At 44.4% G+C, this 21213-nt stretch overlaps 1 protein-coding gene across 1 annotated transcript in view; it reads left to right on the forward strand.

The window, feature by feature from the left end:
- The first annotated feature begins 1012 nt into the window (after positions 1 to 1012).
- The window catches only part of LOC119464255 (5'-3' exonuclease PLD3-like), a 29060-nt gene continuing 8859 nt past the window's right edge, over positions 1013 to 21213 (forward strand). Inside the window, exons 1-8 of the mRNA XM_037725165.2 lie at positions 1013 to 1373; positions 4397 to 4577; positions 7014 to 7137; positions 10218 to 10351; positions 12711 to 12911; positions 16266 to 16405; positions 18638 to 18797; positions 21033 to 21135. Coding sequence (XP_037581093.1) covers positions 1174 to 1373; positions 4397 to 4577; positions 7014 to 7137; positions 10218 to 10351; positions 12711 to 12911; positions 16266 to 16405; positions 18638 to 18797; positions 21033 to 21135 — 1243 coding nt within the window. The 5' untranslated portion in view covers positions 1013 to 1173. The remainder of the gene's footprint in view (positions 1374 to 4396; positions 4578 to 7013; positions 7138 to 10217; positions 10352 to 12710; positions 12912 to 16265; positions 16406 to 18637; positions 18798 to 21032; positions 21136 to 21213) is intronic.

Consider the following 21213-nt stretch of genomic DNA (forward strand, 5'->3'; position numbering starts at 1 on the left):
AGGATTTGCTTGATCTTATCTGACTCGTGCATCGACAGGTTTATACGCTTAGACAAGTCAACGACGTCTTCAATATAACTGGTGAAGTTCTCACTGGGTTGTTGAGCGTGTTCACGAAGTCGCTGTCCTGCGCGGAGTTTGCGTACTGTGGGGCGGCCCAAGATTTCCGAAAACATTGTCTTGAACGATGCCCAGTTATTAATCTCCGCTTCGTGATTCCGGAACCAGAGACTGGCGACGCCGGTCAAGTAAAAGATTACATTGGTCAGCCTAGTCGCATCGTCCCATTTGTTTACTGCACTCACCCTCTGGTAAGTTGCCAACCAGTCCTCGACATCTTGGTCGTCAGTCCCACCGAATATCCGTGGGTGATGCTGAGGCAGCACGCCGGGACAGACGGTGGTTTGAGTTGGGGAGGGGCCTTGCATGGTGGTTTCTTCCTGCATCGCTGGCGCTGGAGGTAAGGTACGGCTTCGTAGTTCCAGTTTGGGAAACGGGGAGAATACCCCAAACCTCCACCAAACTATAAGGGAGTTTATTTACAAAACAGCTAGGGGGCTACACAACAGCCTTTACTCAAAAGCGTCGGTCGCTGTCTCGCACTCCCCAGGCTGCCGGACTTCGTCATCCTCTCTCAATGATTCCGGACTCTCTTCCCCACTACACTACAATTAAACTGTTTGCTAATGTTTACTAAATCATTATCCTAGCAACCAACTTGCAACCCCACAACGTTAAAACATGAGAGCAGCAGCGTGATGATTTCATTTATTGTGATTTTTTGAAGGTTACTTATTACACTTGCTGTTGATTTTTTCACAAACTGCTTTATGGTGCACTGTTTGGTTCCTTTCTACATCTCACACACATGCAACAGAAAAGGGGCAATGCCGCTAAATTCTTTAATTGCATACTTGCACATTGTGGTGTCTTTACACATGCTAAACAATAATTCAGTGGTACTGTTGCAACAGCTGATGAGTGTTCGTTACCCCTACAAACCTATGTTTAACTTTCATGCCCTACCTGTATTCAACTACAGGCAGGGCTTTTATGTTTATTTCTGGAAGCCCATGCCATCTGTCGCTGCTTTGTTAATTTCAGACTGTCCTGGACAGCACTGGGAAGCTCGATTTTGGCGAGTTTGAGCTGCAGCTCTTTGACAGCCGCTACATGAACAAGCGGCCGCAGACGTCTGACTCGGTGAAGCTGGGCAGCTGGCTAAAGCCGTCATGCATCCCGATCACTATCATCCTCCTGCTCATTGTCCTGGTAGTGCTCTTCCCACTCCTGGGTCACTCTCGGGATGGTGGCTTTACAGCTCAGAGCACCAGCAAAGATGGCAAAGTCGTCAACTGCCTCGACACATGCTCGTAAGTTCATTTATTGGAAAGCTTTAGCATGCACGGTATTCCAGTAATGTGTTTGCGCCCCGCCAACCCGGCAATCCGCTTGAGCGGATTGCCGGGTTGGCAGGGGCGCAAACATGAGCAGCCGGAGCGGTGCCCCAGCCACCTGGTGGCGCAGAGCTCAACCAGACAAACACTGAGCTAATATTGCAGTAACCAAGTATATTCTACGTCGCTGCTAGTGCAAATTTTACATGAGTGATGTAACTTTGAACACAATTTATTTATACCGGCAGCGAAGAAGAATATACTTGGTTCTGTGTCTGTCTGGTTGAGCTTTGCGCCACCAATAAATACTACAGCCACTCACGCTTACGCCCCCATTCATCCAGCAAACTGTCCGCTCTTGCCTGAATATCGGACTTGCTAAAACTCGATATTATTGCAATACAATTGCACAGACCATCTGCCTGCACTTAAACTTAAAGTTGTTTATTTTTCCATGCATGTACAAAGCCAACGTATATGGACCACATAACTGTTGAAAAAACTGATTTTATTCGTAACTCGGGTGCATGAGCTGAAATACACAAGTGCATTGGAAAGTTCACAATACCATGTTCAGTCTGCTGTCCTCAATTTCAATTACATTCATAGGCAGAGAAGGAAATCGGCTTTATCACAGGATCCCTGTTTTGTTTACTTTTGCTCAAGGCAGTACATGTTTGAGGAGAGAAGAAATTAAAGTCACATAGTTGCAGGTTTTTGTTGAAGGTAATAAAAACCACTTCCCACACAGAACAAAAAAAAAAGGACAGCTTTTGGGGCAATTCAGGAGCCATACAATTCCCTTGTTCACGAAGGCAAAATAAGTTCAGTTGTGCCTTATGTACCGTACTTTCCAGTGTATAAGACACATTTTTTTTCTGAATTTTTCATCGGTGCGTCTTAGAACGGTGCGACTTATGTACGTTTTTTTTTTCCGGACAAACTGCTTTCAAAATCGGATTTGATGTTAAGGCCACGTGAAGTGCGCTAGTTGACTTAATTGCTTCAGGTTCTGTGCGCGCTATCGAGGTGGCAGGTACGTTCTTCTTGTGGTCGAGTTCCCGAGCACCATGCGAGAAGGACGGAGCAGCAACACAAGCGGCGGCAGGCCGACCCCGAATTCGTCGCATCTGCAGATCGCTGTCAAGATACAGCGCGCGCCACTGTGCAAACTACGCAGTTGCAAGCAAAGTACAAGCCACGGCCCCCCCCCAACCCCCCCCCCCTCCCTTCCGCGCTGCCTTCCCGCTTTCCTCCCTTGTGCGCGATTTGGCTCACCGTCGGATGCTTTCACTCGCACATACAGCATACGGCGTGCGGGGACGATGTTATCGCCGTTGGACTTTATACGGAACATTGCGGCAACCACGACGGCAGAAATGCGCCTCGAGTGGAAATAAATGGCACCCATATGCTTGCGCGTGACCCGCATTCATGGAGAATGTCACTAATTTTTTTAATCGCTTACCGAGCGAGCAGGTACGTCTTATACACCGGTGCGACCTATACACCAGAAAATACGGTATGCAACAGATTGTGCAATGGCCTAGTGTAAATATCAAGTAGATTGCCATGTGTCCAGTTAAGTGAATGGGGTGTGGATTGTATTAATAAAGGTTAGGAAGAATAATTTAGATTTTTCTGTGGCAGTGACAGTTGCAGAATGGCTGTCAGTATTGTGACCTGCGTTAAAGTGACATTCTGCTTGTACATCAGGGGCTTAATGTCCTTTGGCTACATCATTCTGATACTGCTTGATACATTGTTTGAAGTTGCATGATTCTACAATGTATGACACACTGCACTCACGACACACTTATTTACCACTCTCAAGTACTGTCATTTCAGGGGCACGTTCATGTGAACCTGTTTGCTTGTTAATTTGCACGTTGGCAATGTTCGACATGAATGTTGTCATATTTGAACACTCTTGCAAGTATTTTGCTTACACCATGGGCATATGGCAAGCGACCATAATTTTTTTGGTCTACTGAACAGTATGAACCGCCTAGCCCAGCAACATGTACTTCTGGATTACGTAATTGTTGTGGGGACGAAGAGCTCAGTGTAAGGGCGTTCTTTTAGTTAGTGGTAGTTGGCGAGGATAACCATTGCTTGCCAGGTCGTTTCTTGCACCTTTCACTTTTTGCCTGCTTGAGAACAAAGGCAGAATGCCCACTCAAAGAAGATGTTGCCGCATAGCATTTGTGACTCATAGGATGCATCAAGGCAAAGCTAAGGTTTGACCGAACGGGTAGGTTTCCTGTATACATAGTTGTAGTGAAACTACTGGAAGAGCGCTGAATGAGGACATCCAGGAAAGTGATCCATCTGTTGGTTTCTTCTACAAGCGTGAACCCAATGGAACATTCAGTTGCCAGGTTTGGTCAGCGTAATGTTACACAGGGAACTGACTACAGAATGGAAACAAGGACACCGCAGTATGGCGTCCCTGTGCAATGTTATGCTGGCCAAACCTGTTGATATGCACCAGCTAGCCCAGCAAAACATTGTTGAATTGTGTTCAGGTGGTCCAGAAATTGTTGCACTTGCCAGTGGCGAATCGTGAGGAAATACTCTACATAATAAAGGAATACTTTTGGCGGCTGCTCAAAGGTAGTCAAAGTTTTGCCCTTGACGGCTTCCTGGGCCAGGTTGGCACATATCGGAGGTGGTGCAAAGACATGGTACATGCCAGTATTCACAGTGTTGTGTTTCATAAATAATGTGATTTTGTTTTAAGTTTGCTATGTCTAATAAAAGAGTTCTCTTATTTTTATTCTCCAAGTGAACTTCAGTTTATATACATAGCACCATTCTTCACAAATGCACTTAATGTCATGTATGAGATTTTACAACTTGAGCGTGGCTTATTCTGTGCTGTATCAAGTGTACGCATTTTCTTTTTGTGCTGGATGCTGACAGTTGTGACCCACAATGTTAGGGCTCGCGCAGTTTCTGCGGGAGCTTTTCTGTAGTATCTGCACACTTGTTTCTAGATTCACCCTCTTGGAAAGCATACCCGACAACTTGACATTTCCTTCTGGATCACCGTCGCATGTGAGCACCTACGAAGGCTGGAAGACACTGTTACAGCTTGCCACAGCAGAGATCAAGATAGCCTCCTTTTACTGGACTCTTCGTGGCAGTGACATATACCAAGATCCCTCCGCTTGGCAGGTGAGATGCGAGTCGCCAACCGATAATTCCAACTCGGCGGGAACCACCTAGCTGCTCGAATAGTCAAGACTCTAAAATATTGAATCCACTAGAAATGAAATCACTTTATACTCGAGGTGGCCCCGTCCCTCCCAAAAGAAAAGCTTGTCAATGCGTTGCTTTCGCACATAAGCTTGCATGGGACTTGGTCTGCCTGTATTTTGACCATTGTCATGCTGTCATTACAGAAAAAAGTATGGTCCATCGATGCACCAAGTGTCCATCTCCTGGCAACGTGAACAAAGTTAGACTGTGTCCTGAAAGCTGAATGACCGTAGATTTCTTCGCAACAGTCAGTGTCTGGCACTTTTATTTATTTATTTATTTATTTATTGTGTTTGTTTCGCTTGGCATAACATCCTAATGGAATTAAATATAAGCATGCAGGCCCATTTCATAAGGATACTGCAACAGTGACCTATAAAATGCGTTGTCCATCCCTCACTATATTGCCGCCCTCATCTGCGCAGACATCGAGGATGAGTTGCGCTATTTGAAGCTGCTCAATGTTTCTGAGCAACAACAATTTGTAACAGCAGCTAAAGAAGCCGGCCGAGAGCATGTTGCTTTTTAACATGTGAAGTTACAAACGTGGAATGTGCAGAACATGTGCGACAGACCACAAATGCAGCCTTTGCAACTTAGTGGCTTCGCTTGTCTCATGGTTTGGGCGCGCCGTCAGTGACTACTGACGGCGCACTGTGTTACTTTCAGATTTTCAGTGTCAGCGGTGACGTACTAAAGCAAAAACATTTGTTTTCTTTCATGAAAGCGAAATTGACATCCACCCCTAAGTATGCACGAAGCTACAAAGAAAACCCATGTGGGCTTCCTTTGTAGCTTCATGTTACGTACGGGTGGATGTGAATTTTCCTTTCATGAATCTTCCTCCACCTTGTAGGATTCTGCAGAATTGATTTGCTGTTGTTTTCTTTGCTTGACCGAGTGGCTGAGTTAGCAGGATCCGAGGTCCTGCAGGCAGTCCAAAATATCAAATGGTGCGGTTTAGGGCATCCAAAATACATTACACCTATGCAGGGGCGTAGCTAGGGGGGGGGGGGTTCAACCCCCCCCCCCCCCCGAAATTTTTTGCGCAATCCCCCCCTCCCCACTTACCCACCCTTTGTTCTCGTCGCTTCGCGCTGACATAATTCAAGAAACCGGTGCTACTATCACAATTTCATTCCTGGGCGCTTCCGTTTGGGTTGGTAATTTACAGCGCATCATGTCTGCATATGGAAAAAACTTTCACGGTGTTTGTCAAGGTTTTGACACTCTGTGAGGTTTTGGGTGAGAATGTGGCGGCCGCATTCTGAAGCAACAAATGAAGCAACAAGTGCGGCAGCCGCATTTTAGATGAAGGCGAAAATGCTCGAGGCACGTTTAGATTTAGGTGCACGTTAAAGACCCCAGGTGGTCGAAATTTCCTATATACATTTCCGCCGCTTCCCTTCAGGTGCCGGTTAGGCCGCGCTCCCGCAGGATCTAGTCTGCGCGCGAAACGTCTCTTGTTTGCGATTGCGCCCCTATGGAAGGCTGGTAGTTACTGTTGTGTTGTTGAATCCCAAACCAGCAATTACGGAAGGCTGGTAGTTGCTGTTGTGTTGTGGAATTCCAAACCAGCAATGTACACACAAAGGGGTTGATGCCAGCAGTGAAATTCCACCGACATCGCAACATAATGCACGAACCAGACAGCCGACAAGCATGAATTACTGCTGTGCGCAGTACAGCAGTAATTCCATGTCTTTGTTAGTTCCATGTTTTTGATATACATGTATAGAGTCTGCTTAAACTACCAATATTTGTTATCGATCACGTCACGTAGAGGAAAGCAGACGCTTGCCTCACCCCGCCCCCCGGTCGGGCCGGTGAACCCCCCCCCCCGAAAAAAATTTCTGGCTACACCCCTGCACCTATGGGCCAGCAGTAGCACTATGAAGCTGTCCGTGTAATTGAGCAGGTCCCAATCGGTTAACAGCTATATAAAAATGAAGTGCTCACTAATCAGTATTTGGACTCAAGGACGTGACATCAGTATAACTCTGAGCTAGCATAATGAAGTACTGCCAAGGAATTTAGAAGTATTTAGCGATCTAAAGGGATTTTCCAGTGATTTTAGACCTCCCAAAAAGGGATAACAGTGTGAAAGGTGAATTGTAATCTTGTTGTAATGGCTAATTGGGCTAGGACTTAAAAGCATCATTTTATGTACAATGTCTTGGGTATTTCGAAACAGCCTTTACAATGCCACATTCTTTTCTCAGCTGCCCTGCTTACCTTGGAATGGGTTACTGAACTAGTGCAATCAATATGTGGACGCATGAAATATAGCTATAGTTATTGTGGCTTTCACTTGATGAATAAAAGCTTGTTACCATTTATGCTTTATTACAGGGGGAGGACATATTTAAGGAAATTGTCACGGCCGGCAAGAACCGGTCCATTGATATCAAGATTGCTCAGAACTTGCCAACAGAAAGGCAGCCTAATTTAGACACGCAAGACTTAATTAAACAAGGTGAGTTTACCTGCATGGCGCTGGAAAGTTGAAATTAGTAATACAGGCAAACCCACTTATAACAATATTCAAGTGCCAAGAAAATTGCATTGTTATAACTGATAATCGTTATAATCAGCATTATGAAAAAATAACAGAGCGGATAGACATCAAAATATTTTAATTGGAAAGAAGTACAGTCAAAAGTCCCTTAGGACAATACCGGTTTTAACAATACTTGGATGTAACGATGAGCAGCCATGGTGTCAAAAACTTTTGTGTGTTCTGTTGTAAATTAAACCACTTACTACCATGTTTTCATGCTATGTTATTGGTTATTTATTAGTTATGTAATATTTAAATCTGCCTACCTCCCTCAGCAAATACCCCGCTCAGCAATTGTAGTGGTGGTGTTGCAACAGCTTTGCCGGACATCCAGGTTGATAAGGAGCGATAAGAGTTGATAAGGGTTGATCATATTCAATAAGGTTGTTAACGACCGATAAGGGTTGTTAAGGGTTTATACTGGTCTGATCAAGTTTTATAACATTGATAATGACACCAGGCTGCGTGGAGATGAACAAATGGCACAATGCATACGCTTACTTAGACAACTCCCAGAGAAGTTTCTGCGTGTATTTTTTTTTTTTTTGTCTGTTCCAGAAATTTTTTTTTCCCCCTTTCAGCGCAGACACCCAATAACGTGACATAGGATCATTGTAGTAAGTGGTTTATTTTACCATTGAACACACACAAGAGCGGTGGCTGCTCATTGTTAAATCTGATATGTTGTTGAAACCGGTATTGGTATAACTGGGTTTGACTGTATACATGTATGCTCAGTTAAGGTTGCTAGTTTTCAACTTGGTGTCATCCATTTCTGTGGAAGAGTTGCTTACTTTACATATCCTGCGATGTTGGGATGAGAACCTGCTGCAAGTGGACAGGCATGAAACTTTCATATCCGGCAGATTTTTGTTAAAACATGCTCAAAGGGAATGTAGATATTTGCTTGTCTCTACAGAAGTTATCCACAAATCTCAAGATCTAGTGCACACAAATATCTATGGCACAAAACAATTAATAAAACTACATTAAAACAACAACTGCAGATGTAGAAGAGACTTTTAATGTATTCACGTGATTACAAGGCGTTACTTTATGCACTCAAACTTCAGTGATTGAATTATTGTTGCTTGCCGCCGGCTGTGCAAACCTGTGCACTGTCACCAAAGCTGGCATTCCACCTAGCTTGCTCAGATAGCCTTTGCAGATGTGTGTATATCTGAACGATTCATGCATCGAAGACAGCAATGCTATAGAAGGGACCATCGAGGCAGTTTAGACATGTTGGTGTGGCTACTGCTAGGGAACGATCATAGCGGGAAGAAGAAAGAATACACAGATTGCTCCCCTTCTGTGTTTTTGAGTGATAAATGGGTTGAATTTCTTACAAGGTGACGTAACCATGCATATCACGTGTGGTCGCTGAAATGTATAAATACGGTGGAACCCTGTTGATACCCCACTGTTGTATTTTCCTGACGTTTACGTTTTCGGGGCCCCGACCTTAAGCCCATTGACTCCTATGTAGCACAGCCGAGTCTGAAGGGGATCACAAAAAAGTTCGATATATAGGTATTTTGATATATAAAATAACAATTTTATATAAAAATTTTAAAGGGGATTTTACTGCTGTTGGTTACACACAATAATTCGTTATATGTGGCTTCGATATATCCGGGTTCCACTGTATCATGTTCCCATTTGGTAAATCGCCACGCGGTGATGTTCCCGCATCTTATTGTCATGGGAATGCGGCGGTCATATAAATGTAGCACTGAAGAGGCAAATTCGGAAGTACGCGACCGTCAGTCCAGCTAAGCATGTCACGCCGTGATTGTAGTTTTTGTTGACTTCCTAAAGTGAGCTTCACCGCAATACAGTCGTGCTCTGCGGTGAAGCATAAAAGGAATGAGGGGCTATGGTCACGGAACTTAGTACTTGTCTCTGAATCATACACGTGCACAGAGCTGTTTCTGACGTTGCTGGGACAATTTGGGACCTTCCTCACTCATATGTTTTCCCAGCTGTTATGTTTTTTTTTTTTTTTCTTCTTTGGAGGTTCCTTGAAAAAACACATCAATGGGGTTCTACTATAGCCATTTCCTAGAAATAAAATGCTGTTGGAAGCTTTTGCTTTGTCTTGTCTATTCTTTCTTCTTCCCCGTATATTTGTGCTATGAATATTTTCTTAGTAACTATATATGGCAGTCCCCACAACCCCTGTGTTGCGCCTCGGGGTTGAGTTGGAGTCAGGAATAGGCCAGGCATGGGGATGGGTACGTCCGAGAGTAGGAGCGAAAGAGAAACGTTTATTTACATATTGAAACAAGTAATCAGATTCTAGTCGGAGCTCTCCCAGTCGCACTGGAGAGGCCTCTTTTAAGCAGTTCGTCTTCCCTAGTTCCCCACACCAGGGAATTGGATGACCTTGGTGCGGCCAATCAGAGGAGTCGTATTGTTTATCGAACTCCGCCTCTGATGTCAACCTCCGAAGCAAGGATGAGGCAATCCGGAAACAGGGGGTTCACACTCCTTCCATGAAAGTCGGTGACTTAGTTCCTTGCCCTCCGACGGTCCTCTTGCCCGGGTCGGGAGAATGGCCTTCGCGCTAATCCCCGCTTCGAACGAGGGGTGGCGGTGGTGGTCGGTCGCTTCTACGTGAGCCTCTTTGTCCTCGCGTCACTGCCGGTGTCGGGCCGCGCCGCCAGGTAGGTGGCCGCTGATGAAGGGGGTCGCATCGGGGGAAGCACCCAAAGGGATGCGCACTGCGGAGTTGGGGCGCTTGTCTGCCCGTCTCGTTCGGTGTCAGGCATTGTCGCCGGCTGGGCGGCGCTGATGAAAGCGGCTGCCTCGATGGAAACAACGAAAGAAGGCGCCCTGCCGATTTGGGACGCAACACCTGAAAGTAAATTGATGACAATTACTGTTCTTCAAAAAGATTTGGCATACTAGTATTCAACTTCGCACTCAAGCCAGTATTTCAAACTTTGTTTCAGCTTTACTGTAATGCAGCACAGTGTCACTGGTGTTTTCAGGTATCGCAAGTGTGAGGAGTGTTGACTTCGACCATCTCATGGGCGCCGGTGTACTTCACACGAAATTTTGGATAGTGGACAGCAAACACATCTACGTGGGCAGTGCCAACATGGACTGGAGGGCCCTGACTCAGGTTAGTATATGTGCTGGGTTGCTGGAGAAAGCCACGTTGTGTTTGTGTGCAAACTTCCACATGTCAGTCAATTTGTTGCTATCCTTCAGACACCTAAAAACTGCTAAATTTAATGAAACACCTAAACTACTTGAATTTCGCTTTTAGCTAAGCTCAGTGAATTTTGTTTGGACATCTGGCCACAAGGGCAGTGCAAACCGTGTTGTTCCGTGTAAACATGAAGGCAGTTGAGGCAAGCAATGGACGCGTCACCATGTGATCAAACATGGCAGCGCCCACAAGATCGCCGCGAAAAGGGTCAATACTGTCGTTTCTTTTTTTTTTAAACAGACATTTTTAAATTGCATTTTACAGATACTGCTGTTCTATATCTTCAGGTGCATTTCTTAAAGAGACAGGAGTGACCTGCATGACAAATTGCCATGTTCAGGTGGCCTAGATAGAAAGATTCACTAATTAGCTAAAGTCACTCACTTTATGGCACCTATTGTGAGCATCAGATTTGCATCTTGCCTTCGTCTTTTGTACATATCATCATCACCACGAGCCCAAACTTCTTTGTCGTGATGTTTGAGATTAAAGACGTTCCTTTCAATTATAAAATTGAAGCCAAGCTTTATTGAAGTCAATAGAAATCATAAAACTAGCTCCACTTTCAAAGTATTCTGCCTTGAAATTTGCTACAAAATACATTGGCATTTCAGTGAAGTTTCTCAGAAGCTTGCATTAAGCAGTTCTGAATGATTTCATTGGAACACCACTGTAATTATTTTGCAGATTTTGAGGAAAGGTGTCTGAAAAGTGGTACTAGTCTTATAATTTATGCTAAACAGCCATGACTTCACTACTGCTCAGCTTCAGTTTTACCATTGGGTTATGCACCGTAAAGGGAATAACTATAAGGTCAATTAGTGATTCTTTTTAATTATCCACCGGGGCATCCCCCTGGACATTGCGGTTTATCATGCAAGTAATGTCCGCCTCTTCAGTTAATCCACTTGAACAGACCGAATTTCACTATGTGCTCCATCTGATCTTTTCTTTTGTTTCTGTGTAGTAAACGACCTAAATGTAGTATAAATACAAAGGCGATCAAATTAAAATAAAATATGTCGTTTTATATGCCAAAATCATGATCAGATTATGAGGCCCATCATAGTAGGGGACTCTAGATCAGCTTTGACCACCTAGGGTTCTTTAAAGGGACACTAAAGGCAAATACTAAGTCAAGCTAAAGTGATAGATTAGTGCTCAAGAATCTCCAAGGCATCAATACTATCGCGAACAGAGCTTTATTAATCGAGAAATTGAGGCAAATGCAGGATACGATTAAAGATTCCCCAGGGCATTCAAGTACTTGCCTGATGATGAAGGCACTCGTCATTTAAATTCGGTCACTGGTATTCAACCACTCATTATGAAAACATCATTGTATGGCGTTATAAAACGCAAGAAAATGCTACTTTACCAGTTTTACTTTTTTAGAAAAAAGAACTCATTGACATTACCTTTGACAATGACGTGGGCAGTCAAAAGGTTTCGTTATTGCTCGACTTAGCGCCGCCCATGCTTTCGTGTTTCAGTAGTTTCGTTATCATGTAATGCTGTGCTGGTTTTGCTGGTTGCGAAATTTGCACAGATTGCAAGTAGCATATAATTCCACTTCTATGTGATGTCGCGGGATACCCAAACGGTCCACGCCACTTCACCAAAAGCAGCTGCAGTGGCGAATCTACCGCTCTATCTGGGCTAGGTTTCTCTATGGTCGTGCATTTGTGTTTTGTTTGAAAAACCGTACTTCCGTCTGTCAAACACCATTTTACTGACCGATGGCGACAAAGGGCGGTGATGGCCTATGCAACGTCACCACTCCTTGGTTGGGTGGTATTATATAATTGAATTGCAGGAGTCATGAGGGAGGTGCAAGTTGGAATCAACTAGCGCAAGACAGGGGTGATTGGAGATCACAGGGAGAGGCCTTCGTCTTGCAGCAGACATAAATATAGGCCGATGGTGATGATGATGATACTTGAATTGCGGTAAAGGTATTTGAACTCTTCAGAGGCAATTTTCTCGTAAACCAAGTTTTTTCTTGGCATGACAAGAGCATTGTGAGGTCTCTGGAATGGTATTTATACAGCGCACGCCGACTTAGTATTTGCCTTTAGTGTCCCTTTAATGCGCACGCAATGCACAGCACAAGCATTTTTACATTTTGGCTCCATCGAAATGTGGCCGCCGTGGCTGGAATTGAACCCACGACCTCGAGCTTAGCAGTGCAGTGTCTTATCCACTGAGAAAGCACAGTGAGTTGTACACAAAGAGGATTTCATCTGTATCTCTCCCCGCTCCTGCGAAGGTGAAGGAGCTTGGTGCGCTGATCTTGAACTGCGGATGCCTTGCCAAGGACTTGGACAAGGTCTTCCAAGTCTACTGGGACCTGGGCGTCCCAAACGCTACGGTCCCTGCCCAGTGGCCTGCGGAGCTTAGCACCAACATCAACGCGGAGACGCCTGCTGATGTGGATTTCAATGGCACATCGACACTGACCTACTTTTCGGTGAGCTGCGGTGCCGTACTCATAGTGTTCAAGCAGAAAAACCTTCAAAACTCGTAGTGGATCACAGTTCAAGGCATTTAATGAGTGCGCACTACATGGGCCTGCTTTATCTTTGTGGCTGCTCAGCAATATGCTGTGTCATTAATGACTTGCCACGTACAGTCGAATCTCCATATAATGAACCCTGACATAATGAATATAACTGGTCTAAAATGTTTCTTGGGGATATCAGCACGTAAGAGAATAGGCTTATAGCAAATATCGGATATAACAAAGGTATGTTCATGGCAGATGCAACTTCGTTATAGATGACCAGAGGTCTGCAAATGCTTTCATTTTCATTTTCCTCCTTCACTCTCATGACACAAGTCACATCCTCACCCTCTCGTTGAAAAATTTGGCCACTCTCCCTCACCCTCACGTTGAACAGGCTACCATTCTTCTCTTGCCTTCAATATGCTACAATTTCTAGTACAGTGGAATCTCGTTTATACAATCTTCACTAGAACCGTGAAATAAAATATATCACCTGAAATTCGTATTGGTGACAAAAAAAAAAAGGTTTGAAAATAGGCGTGCTCGGTGACAAACTCCATAGCAAAGGTTCTTGTTGCGTCGAGTGATGCTGTTCCTCAGACGTGTTATGTGGTGCAGTACACTCGACGCCGCACAAACCGCAGCCAATGCAGTGTTATGCAGCAATGTTGAAATAGCTCATCAGTTTGCACTGAACTTTCTTTGTAATCTTTGTAAAAAGTTCTTCTGGAAGTTAAAGAAAAAACCCGCCCTTTCCTCACTCAACTGAGCAGCGGCGCACTGCCAGTCAGTGTGGCTGGAGTTTAACACGTTGTTTGTGGGTCGTTGGAATGTTATTAAGGCTATTACACTGAAATTATAAGGCTATGAGTTTTAGAAATACCAGTAAAAGCCCACTTCTGCAGCAGTATTGTCCAATTTCATGCGAAAATGTGATTGCAGTTACAGTAAGAAAATACACTGCTCCTATGCACTCCTCCTAGTTCACCGGGAGAAGAAAAATGTCAGTTGGGGGTTTGTTAGAACATGGTTCAACTGTACTTAACAGCTATGATTAACTTGTTCCTATTGCAGGTGCTAAGTTGTACAGTCGGCATAAAAAGCTTATGGGGCATTTGCTCCATTTGGTCCACCTCTTGGTGGACCAAATCTCTCGGTGCAAAAAAACACCCTTTTGTCAAAGGGCAATGTGGATGACAGTTCCTTGATACTCAGTTTCTATTCTGAAGTCATAACATGTGCCCCTAAATAGAATAATTTGTATCACTTTTACTTGGCTAATGTAACGCGGCAGTTTATCATGCTAGTAATGTCTTTCCCTTCACGTTGGCCACTTGCAGACGTGAAATTGCAATACTAACCTTTGTTTTGGAGGATGAACCAAGTACCAATAAGTTCTGAGTAAGGGTGCGCCCCCCCCCCCCCCACCTCAGCATGGCGATTGTATTGGAAGAGTGGGGGTGGGGGGGGGGGTAGCTTTCTTGGGCCTTAACTGGTGTGGCATTTGCTCGGAATTTCATGGTAGGCTTCACATAAGTTGCAACCTACGTATCAGCATTTTTGTTTCTGCATCTTCGTTAACAAAAACAAAAAGTCAACCACTTTGATGTTATGGTTGGCCAGAAGAGTGACTCTCGCATGACATAGGCTGGTTAGCATATTTCTTTATAATTTTGCTAGCTTAGCTAATATAGTCACAGGTTCGTGTCATAAAAGTGCAGCATGGTAGTACCAGTCAGCGTCAGTTCATAATGTCCGCATGGCTTACGGAGACACTAGAGAATAATGCTGGCAGATCCCACACCCTGTGGAAATCGATGTTATGCAAAGCAGTGTGCGGGGAGCCTATCAAGCTAACGAAACGACCACGAGAGCACCAAGACGTAGGGGGCTTTTTCATGACCTACATGACACGCATGTCATGACATTCACATCATGAGCCCTCAGGAGTCCCTTTAGCAACGCCTAGGAGAGCTTAAGGCGAAAGCCTATAGCCATGCTCATGACTATGACTTCAACCATTGACCTTTAGACTTTTCCTTCACTTATTACCACGTCTGAACCAATTTCAGTGGTTTTTGAGCGTTAATCTTTTTGCACTGAGTCATTGTCATTTTTGCTGAGTCATGCTCATGACTATGACTTCTACCACCATCCTTTAGTGTTTCCTTCACTTAGTACACATGTCAGAATCGATTTCAGTGGTTTTTTAGTGGTAATCTTTTTTTGCTGAGTCATTGTCATTTTTGCTGGGTCATGCTCATGACTATGACTTCAACCATTATTGTTTGGTGTTTCCTTCACTTAGTACCCACGTCCAAACCGATTTCAGTGGATTTTGAGTGTTAATCTTTTTTCACTGAGTCACTGTCATTTTTGCTGAGTCATGCTCATGACTATGACTTCTACCACCATCCTTTAGTGTTTCCTTCATGTCAGAATCGATTTCAGTGGTTTTTGAGCGTTAACCGTTTTTTTGCTGCCTCATTGTCATTTGTGATGAGTCATACTCATGACTATGACTTCTACCATCATCTTTAAGTGTTGCCTTCACTTAGTACCCACGTCCGAACCCGTTTTGAGTGGTTCTTGAGTGTTAATTTTTTTTCGCTAGGTCATTGTCATTTTAGGCGGCTGTTTTATGACCTACATGACACACATGTCATGACATTCATGACCTATCATTTATGTTAGTAATACACTGTTGACCTACAATGCCAATTTTGGTACCTACCAAGTTAACGAAACGACCATGAGAGCACCAAGACGTAGGCGGCCAGATAGATAGATACTGTCAAAGTGGCAAATGTTCGCCAAGAAATGCTTCGCATTTAAAAAAAACATATCAGTTTAGACTGCTAAAGTATTCTTTCAAAACATTTTTAATGTTGAGGTAATAGGTTGATTACTGAGAGATTAAAAGCAACTTCAAAGGGTTTTTTTATTTCTTCGTATTTTAGCCATTGTGCCCTTGAAACTTGCTAAGTTAATTTCTTAATGCTCTTAGAATACATTGTAGACCTTGTTTACAGATAATAAGTGGACAAGGCTTGAGCTGAAGCCGACAAACCCATGACATCATGACGAGATGGTGCGAGAATTTCAAGGCGGCAGCGTCACCTCCCATCTTTTGTTCTCTTTTGTTCTTGCCTTTTTTCCTGGCTTACCAAGTGTCTTCTCACAGTTAGCGTGGCTTCCTTAGAGTTGCAAAAGGGTAATTTACTTAAACAGGTCAAATAATTTTTCTTTTTATTGTCCCTTTAAGGGCACCTGTCAAACATACACGCATAGCCTAACCTAACCTTCACGCATACGCAGAGTTCCCCGCCCGCCTTCTGTCCAGATGGCCGTACCGTGGACATCGACAGCATCTTGGACGTGATCGCGAGTGCTGAAAAGTTCATTCACATCGCAGTCATGGATTACATACCCGTTACTCTTTACGTAAAGAAAACAAAGTAAGTTTTAGTCTACTCCATCCAGTATTTTGCATTGGATGCTCTTGCGGCAGTTGTTCTCATTTCTGGGCCAGTCGTAGGGTTCAGTACTTTTTTGTACTCCGAACTGGGCGCATGGTAGTGCACACGCATACGCTCCCACCACTCCAGTATATCACCGCGACGAAGATTCGACTGCCGAGATGAGCGTGCGCTGCGCGCGGATTTCAGAAGCTGTGAGGAAAGTTGCTCGCTTTCAACTATGCTAGGGTTACCGTGCTTTCAAGGCTTCCAGGCGAAGCAGTACAGTGTACAGTGGCCGTAGCCTCCAATCTCATAGGCCAGAATGGTGTCGCACTAGTGCGGAATTTGCGTGGCACCTTGGTGGCACCATGCGATCTCGGAAGCTACAGCGGCACTCTCGTTTTGTGCACTTCTCTGTGCGGCACTGCATGCACTATGTTATGTGTGCTATTTAGGCGATCTGGACCAATTTCAACCAACAGCCTAACGGCTCATGCGGCCTGAGTCGGCATGAGCGCGGCACAAGGCGCCGCTGCAACACAAAGTTGCTAAGAGTCGGTGGTTATGGTTCATCGACACTTCGTTTACGTTGTTGCTGATAATGGTTTACGATGGCATTCTATGTTTCGAACTTCGCACTTTTTTGACTGAAGCGACATAAACAAACATAACTTCGTGGCTCTTGGCACATGCGTGATCGATGCTGCAGCAGTAATGGCAAGATATTTGCAAAATGACGGCATGCTGCAGTAGTTTCCGCTTCCAGCTAACTATAACGCATCACTATCGGATGCAGAATTAACTTGTGTCCCACTGATAGCTAAATGTATCCCAAGCTCTTGCAAAAAAAAATGGTGGCGGAGGGGCTCATAGTTTTAAAATGGCAGGTGACCGGAACCGACCGGGCGCCATTTCGAAGGAGCTACAATGCCGTATTTTGTTCTTTAGATAACACTTTTAACAGAAACTTCAGTTAATGTGGAAAAGTGCCGCAAACAAACATATAGGTACTGAAAATTCTCTTTTCGGACCGAAGTGGTATCGAATTCTAACTGCTGACACCATGCTGTGTCATGAATTTTGGGGCTTTCTGAAGGGCAGCTTCACATATGACAAACTACTGATACTACAACTACTTATCACGGAATTATCGAGTTCGTCATAGACAGGTTCGACTGTATAAGTGAAGGCCACGCGTTGGCCTTCATCAAATGCAGATTCTAGCCCCGTCTAATGACTAAGTAATATGGATAGTGCTTATGTCCCAAAGGCGTCATCAAAGGCAATGAGGGGCACTGCAGTGGAGTACTCCAGCTTAAATTTGACCATCTCGGTTTCTTTAATATGCACCTAAATCTAATTGCATGAGCATTCTTGCATTCTACTTCCATTCGTATTAGACCGCTGCAGATGGCATTTCATCCCATGGCCTGTTCACTTGTAGTCTATTGCCTAATTCATCATTCATTATCATCCTATTTTTTTGTCCACTGCTAGACAGATGTCTCTCCCAGTGATCTCCAATTGCGCCTGTCTTGTGCCAACTGACTCTCTGTTATGCCGGCAAATTTCCTCATTTCATCCCAACACCTAATTCTCTGCCGTCTTCGACAGCGCTTCCCTGCCCTTGACACCTATTCTGGAACTCTTATAGGTTATCTGCTCTATGCAAACATGGCCTGGCCAACACCATTTCTTCCTAATGTCAACTGGAATATCAGCTGCACCCATTCGCTCTCTAACTAACACTGCTGTCTTCCTTTAACCTAATATTGCACCTATCGTTTTCTGTTCCATTGCTTGTTGTGTGGCCTGTAGCTTCTCCTCAAGCTTCTTCATTATCCTCCAAGTTTCTGTCCCATATGTTAGTATTAATAGATTGCAGTGATTGTATGGTTAGTTCAATTGTATTCAGCCTCAGTGTAACAAATTGTAAATATAAAGAAGTAAATTTAATTCATGGCTTAGAGTGAATATCAGATTTAATCAAGGTATTTTTTGTTGTGTGTGTGACTTCAGTATAATGAGGTTCAACTGTAATGCATTTATCCAGTTCAGTAGCATGTTATCTCTTGTGTGCCATGTCAAGTGTTGATCGACAACGAGTACTTGTCAGAGCATCAATATTGTGCGCACACTATCAGTTTGGTAACGTTTAAGCTGCAATGTCTGCTCTCATTAGACTGCTTAAGTTAAACCTGTGTGTGACAAGTTCTTGTTGGGACACAGGTTCTGGCCCCGTATCGATGATGCATTACGGGCGGCCGCCATCGAGCGAGGCATTGAGGTTCGCCTTCTTATCAGCAAGTGGAACCATACCCACCACGCCATGTTCAACTACCTCCGCTCCCTGTCGGTACTGCGGTCACGTCAAGTGAACATCAACGTCGTAAGTTGAAAAAAAGATAAGCTTTTCTAGAACTGTGTATGCATTGTGCTACAGATGTTTGCGTAGAGTGAAATGCGCTTTCAAGAGAAGAGCATTCCATGGCAATGCTGATCTGCATCGCTGTGAAGCTTCACTGCAGTTAAACAGGAATTGGCCCTAAATTCTGAATTTTGTTACCGACACTTCGTTTGTAGTGCAGCTCCTCGGTTTGCTGGTGCGGATAACATGCACAAGACTATGCTACAGTAGAACCCCTCTGACACATTCCTCGTTCATGTTTTCCCCGATACACTGTCAACTAAAGCCCTGCCCCAGCATAGCGCTCACAGACACTTATGTATTAGAATTCCTTTTAATACATCATTGTTCCCGCATGGTACGTTGCAACTTTTGTGTACAATTACCGTATTTACTCGAATCTTGGCCGACTCTGATTATAAGATGACCCCTCAAAAGTTCGAAGCCAGAAAAAAAAAACTTGCCTCGAATGTAGGCCGAACAAAAAATCGAGGACAGCATTCGCAAAATGAAACAGCATTTATTAAATATGAACATGCCAAGCTCATTCTACGTCACCATCGCTGCTAGCTCCGTCGCTATCTTCCTTATTGCTGACGTCTTCAAACAGTGCACTATGTTCAGTACCGCCGAGCACATTAAAGATGCTGCACTTTTTGAAGGAGCGCACAATCAATGTTCCTGGGTAAATGCCATTCATGTTGCGGCGCACGCAAAAAGCATCTCCCGTGGCCCCCTCTAAAGACGGAGTTTTTCTTATCGATGCTGAAGTCCCGCCCGGCTTGAACGTTTGACGATGCCTCTACGGCTAGCACAACTACCATATTTACTCGATTCTAATGTGCCCTCAATTGTAACGTGCACGTGTTTTCCGTGACAAAAAAAAGCCCTTCACAGTACCGCACACCTCATGCTTTCAAACAGAAATACAACTTTCTGTCATTTGGAAAAACAGATTTCCTCCCGATGCACTGAAGTTGCGTTGAATAAAAAAGTCACAGTTTCGCCTGAAAAGGGAAGCATCGAATTATAGCAAATTAGTAGACAGCTAGACGAAGTAAGAATAGCAGTTTTATCAGCCGTATCAAATTGAAAACATTTGCTTACTAATTAAATTAACAAGCACGGTGTCACGCGCGCACAAGCAAACATGAACACATCCAGTAGCGTACCCAGGATCTCTGCCAGGGGGGGGGGGAGGGTTGACAGTTTGCCAATACCATCTAAATAGCACTAATTTCAATTTCTTCACGGGAAATTGTCAAAAAATGCGCTTTTTGTGAGTGTGCAGACGATTGCGCGTCTTACATCTTAGTTGCAGTATTCAAATGCGCAAGGAAAGAAAAGGGGTTAAACAAAAGAGGGGGGTTAAGTCGGCCTCAGGGGGGGGGGTTACAACCCCCAAAACCCCCCCGTCGGTGCGCCACTGAACACATCTCACTCGTTGACCAAGGTTTAGGAGGCGTTGACTGCGGAAACGAACTGTCAAAATGCTAGAGTGACAAAGCGCGGCGAGCGAATTGACCCTCGTGCTAGCATGCCTCTCGCTTCAACGCGACCTCTGGCTTCAAACGTGGCGCACGGCGGACTTTGCCCGTTGCGAATGACGTCCTGCTTCGGTCCCCTGAAACTGTTCCACATTGCCTTGCTGGCGAAAATCCTCTCCTTCTGTTTGCGCCAGTCCTCCACGCAAGTTTCGGATTCTCCGAACGCCCGTGATACGGCCTGGTTTCCGTCGGTCTCCGCACACATGATCACTTCCCTTTTGAATGCGGCATCATGATGAACTCATCTCACAAATGCTCTCACATTTTAATGTGAGAGCATTACTTGGCTCATTGTGGGCGACCACGCTGTCATGTTTTTTTGTTTTTGTTTTTTTTTGTACGGCCAAGGACTGGACCAATCTTCCTGCCTGAATTGCTGTGATGACCGCGACCACCCCCTCTTCAAAGGCTCCATAAATAATGATGATACTGATTGATGTGTCATGTATACTGCCACTGTAATACCCACCCCCTATGTAATGCCCTCGAGCCTTTGAGGTAGGAATAAAGTAAATAATAAAGCTCTGATGGTGTGTTGAGTAGTTCCTGGTCAAGCACACGTGCATAGGTCAGTGCGACATCATTTTCTGTGGAAGAAGTTTTGCTTATTGATTTACGCTGACTTATCGGCATCTACTAATCTCCACCTTTTTTTCTCGTTTACTTTTAGAAATTGTTTGAAGTCCCCGCTTTCACGCCCGAGCAAGAGTTGATACCGTTTGGGAGAGTGAACCACAACAAGTACATGGTCACTGATAACAAGGCATACATTGGTGAGTGCAATCATAAGGTTCCTCTGTTCTGTGGCAGCGTACAACTGCATTGCTGTTTTTCGCACTCCCAATTTTTCC

The sequence above is a fragment of the Dermacentor silvarum genome, chromosome 9 (assembly GCF_013339745.2).
Source record: "Dermacentor silvarum isolate Dsil-2018 chromosome 9, BIME_Dsil_1.4, whole genome shotgun sequence".
Classification (NCBI taxonomy): Eukaryota; Metazoa; Arthropoda; class Arachnida; order Ixodida; family Ixodidae; genus Dermacentor; species Dermacentor silvarum.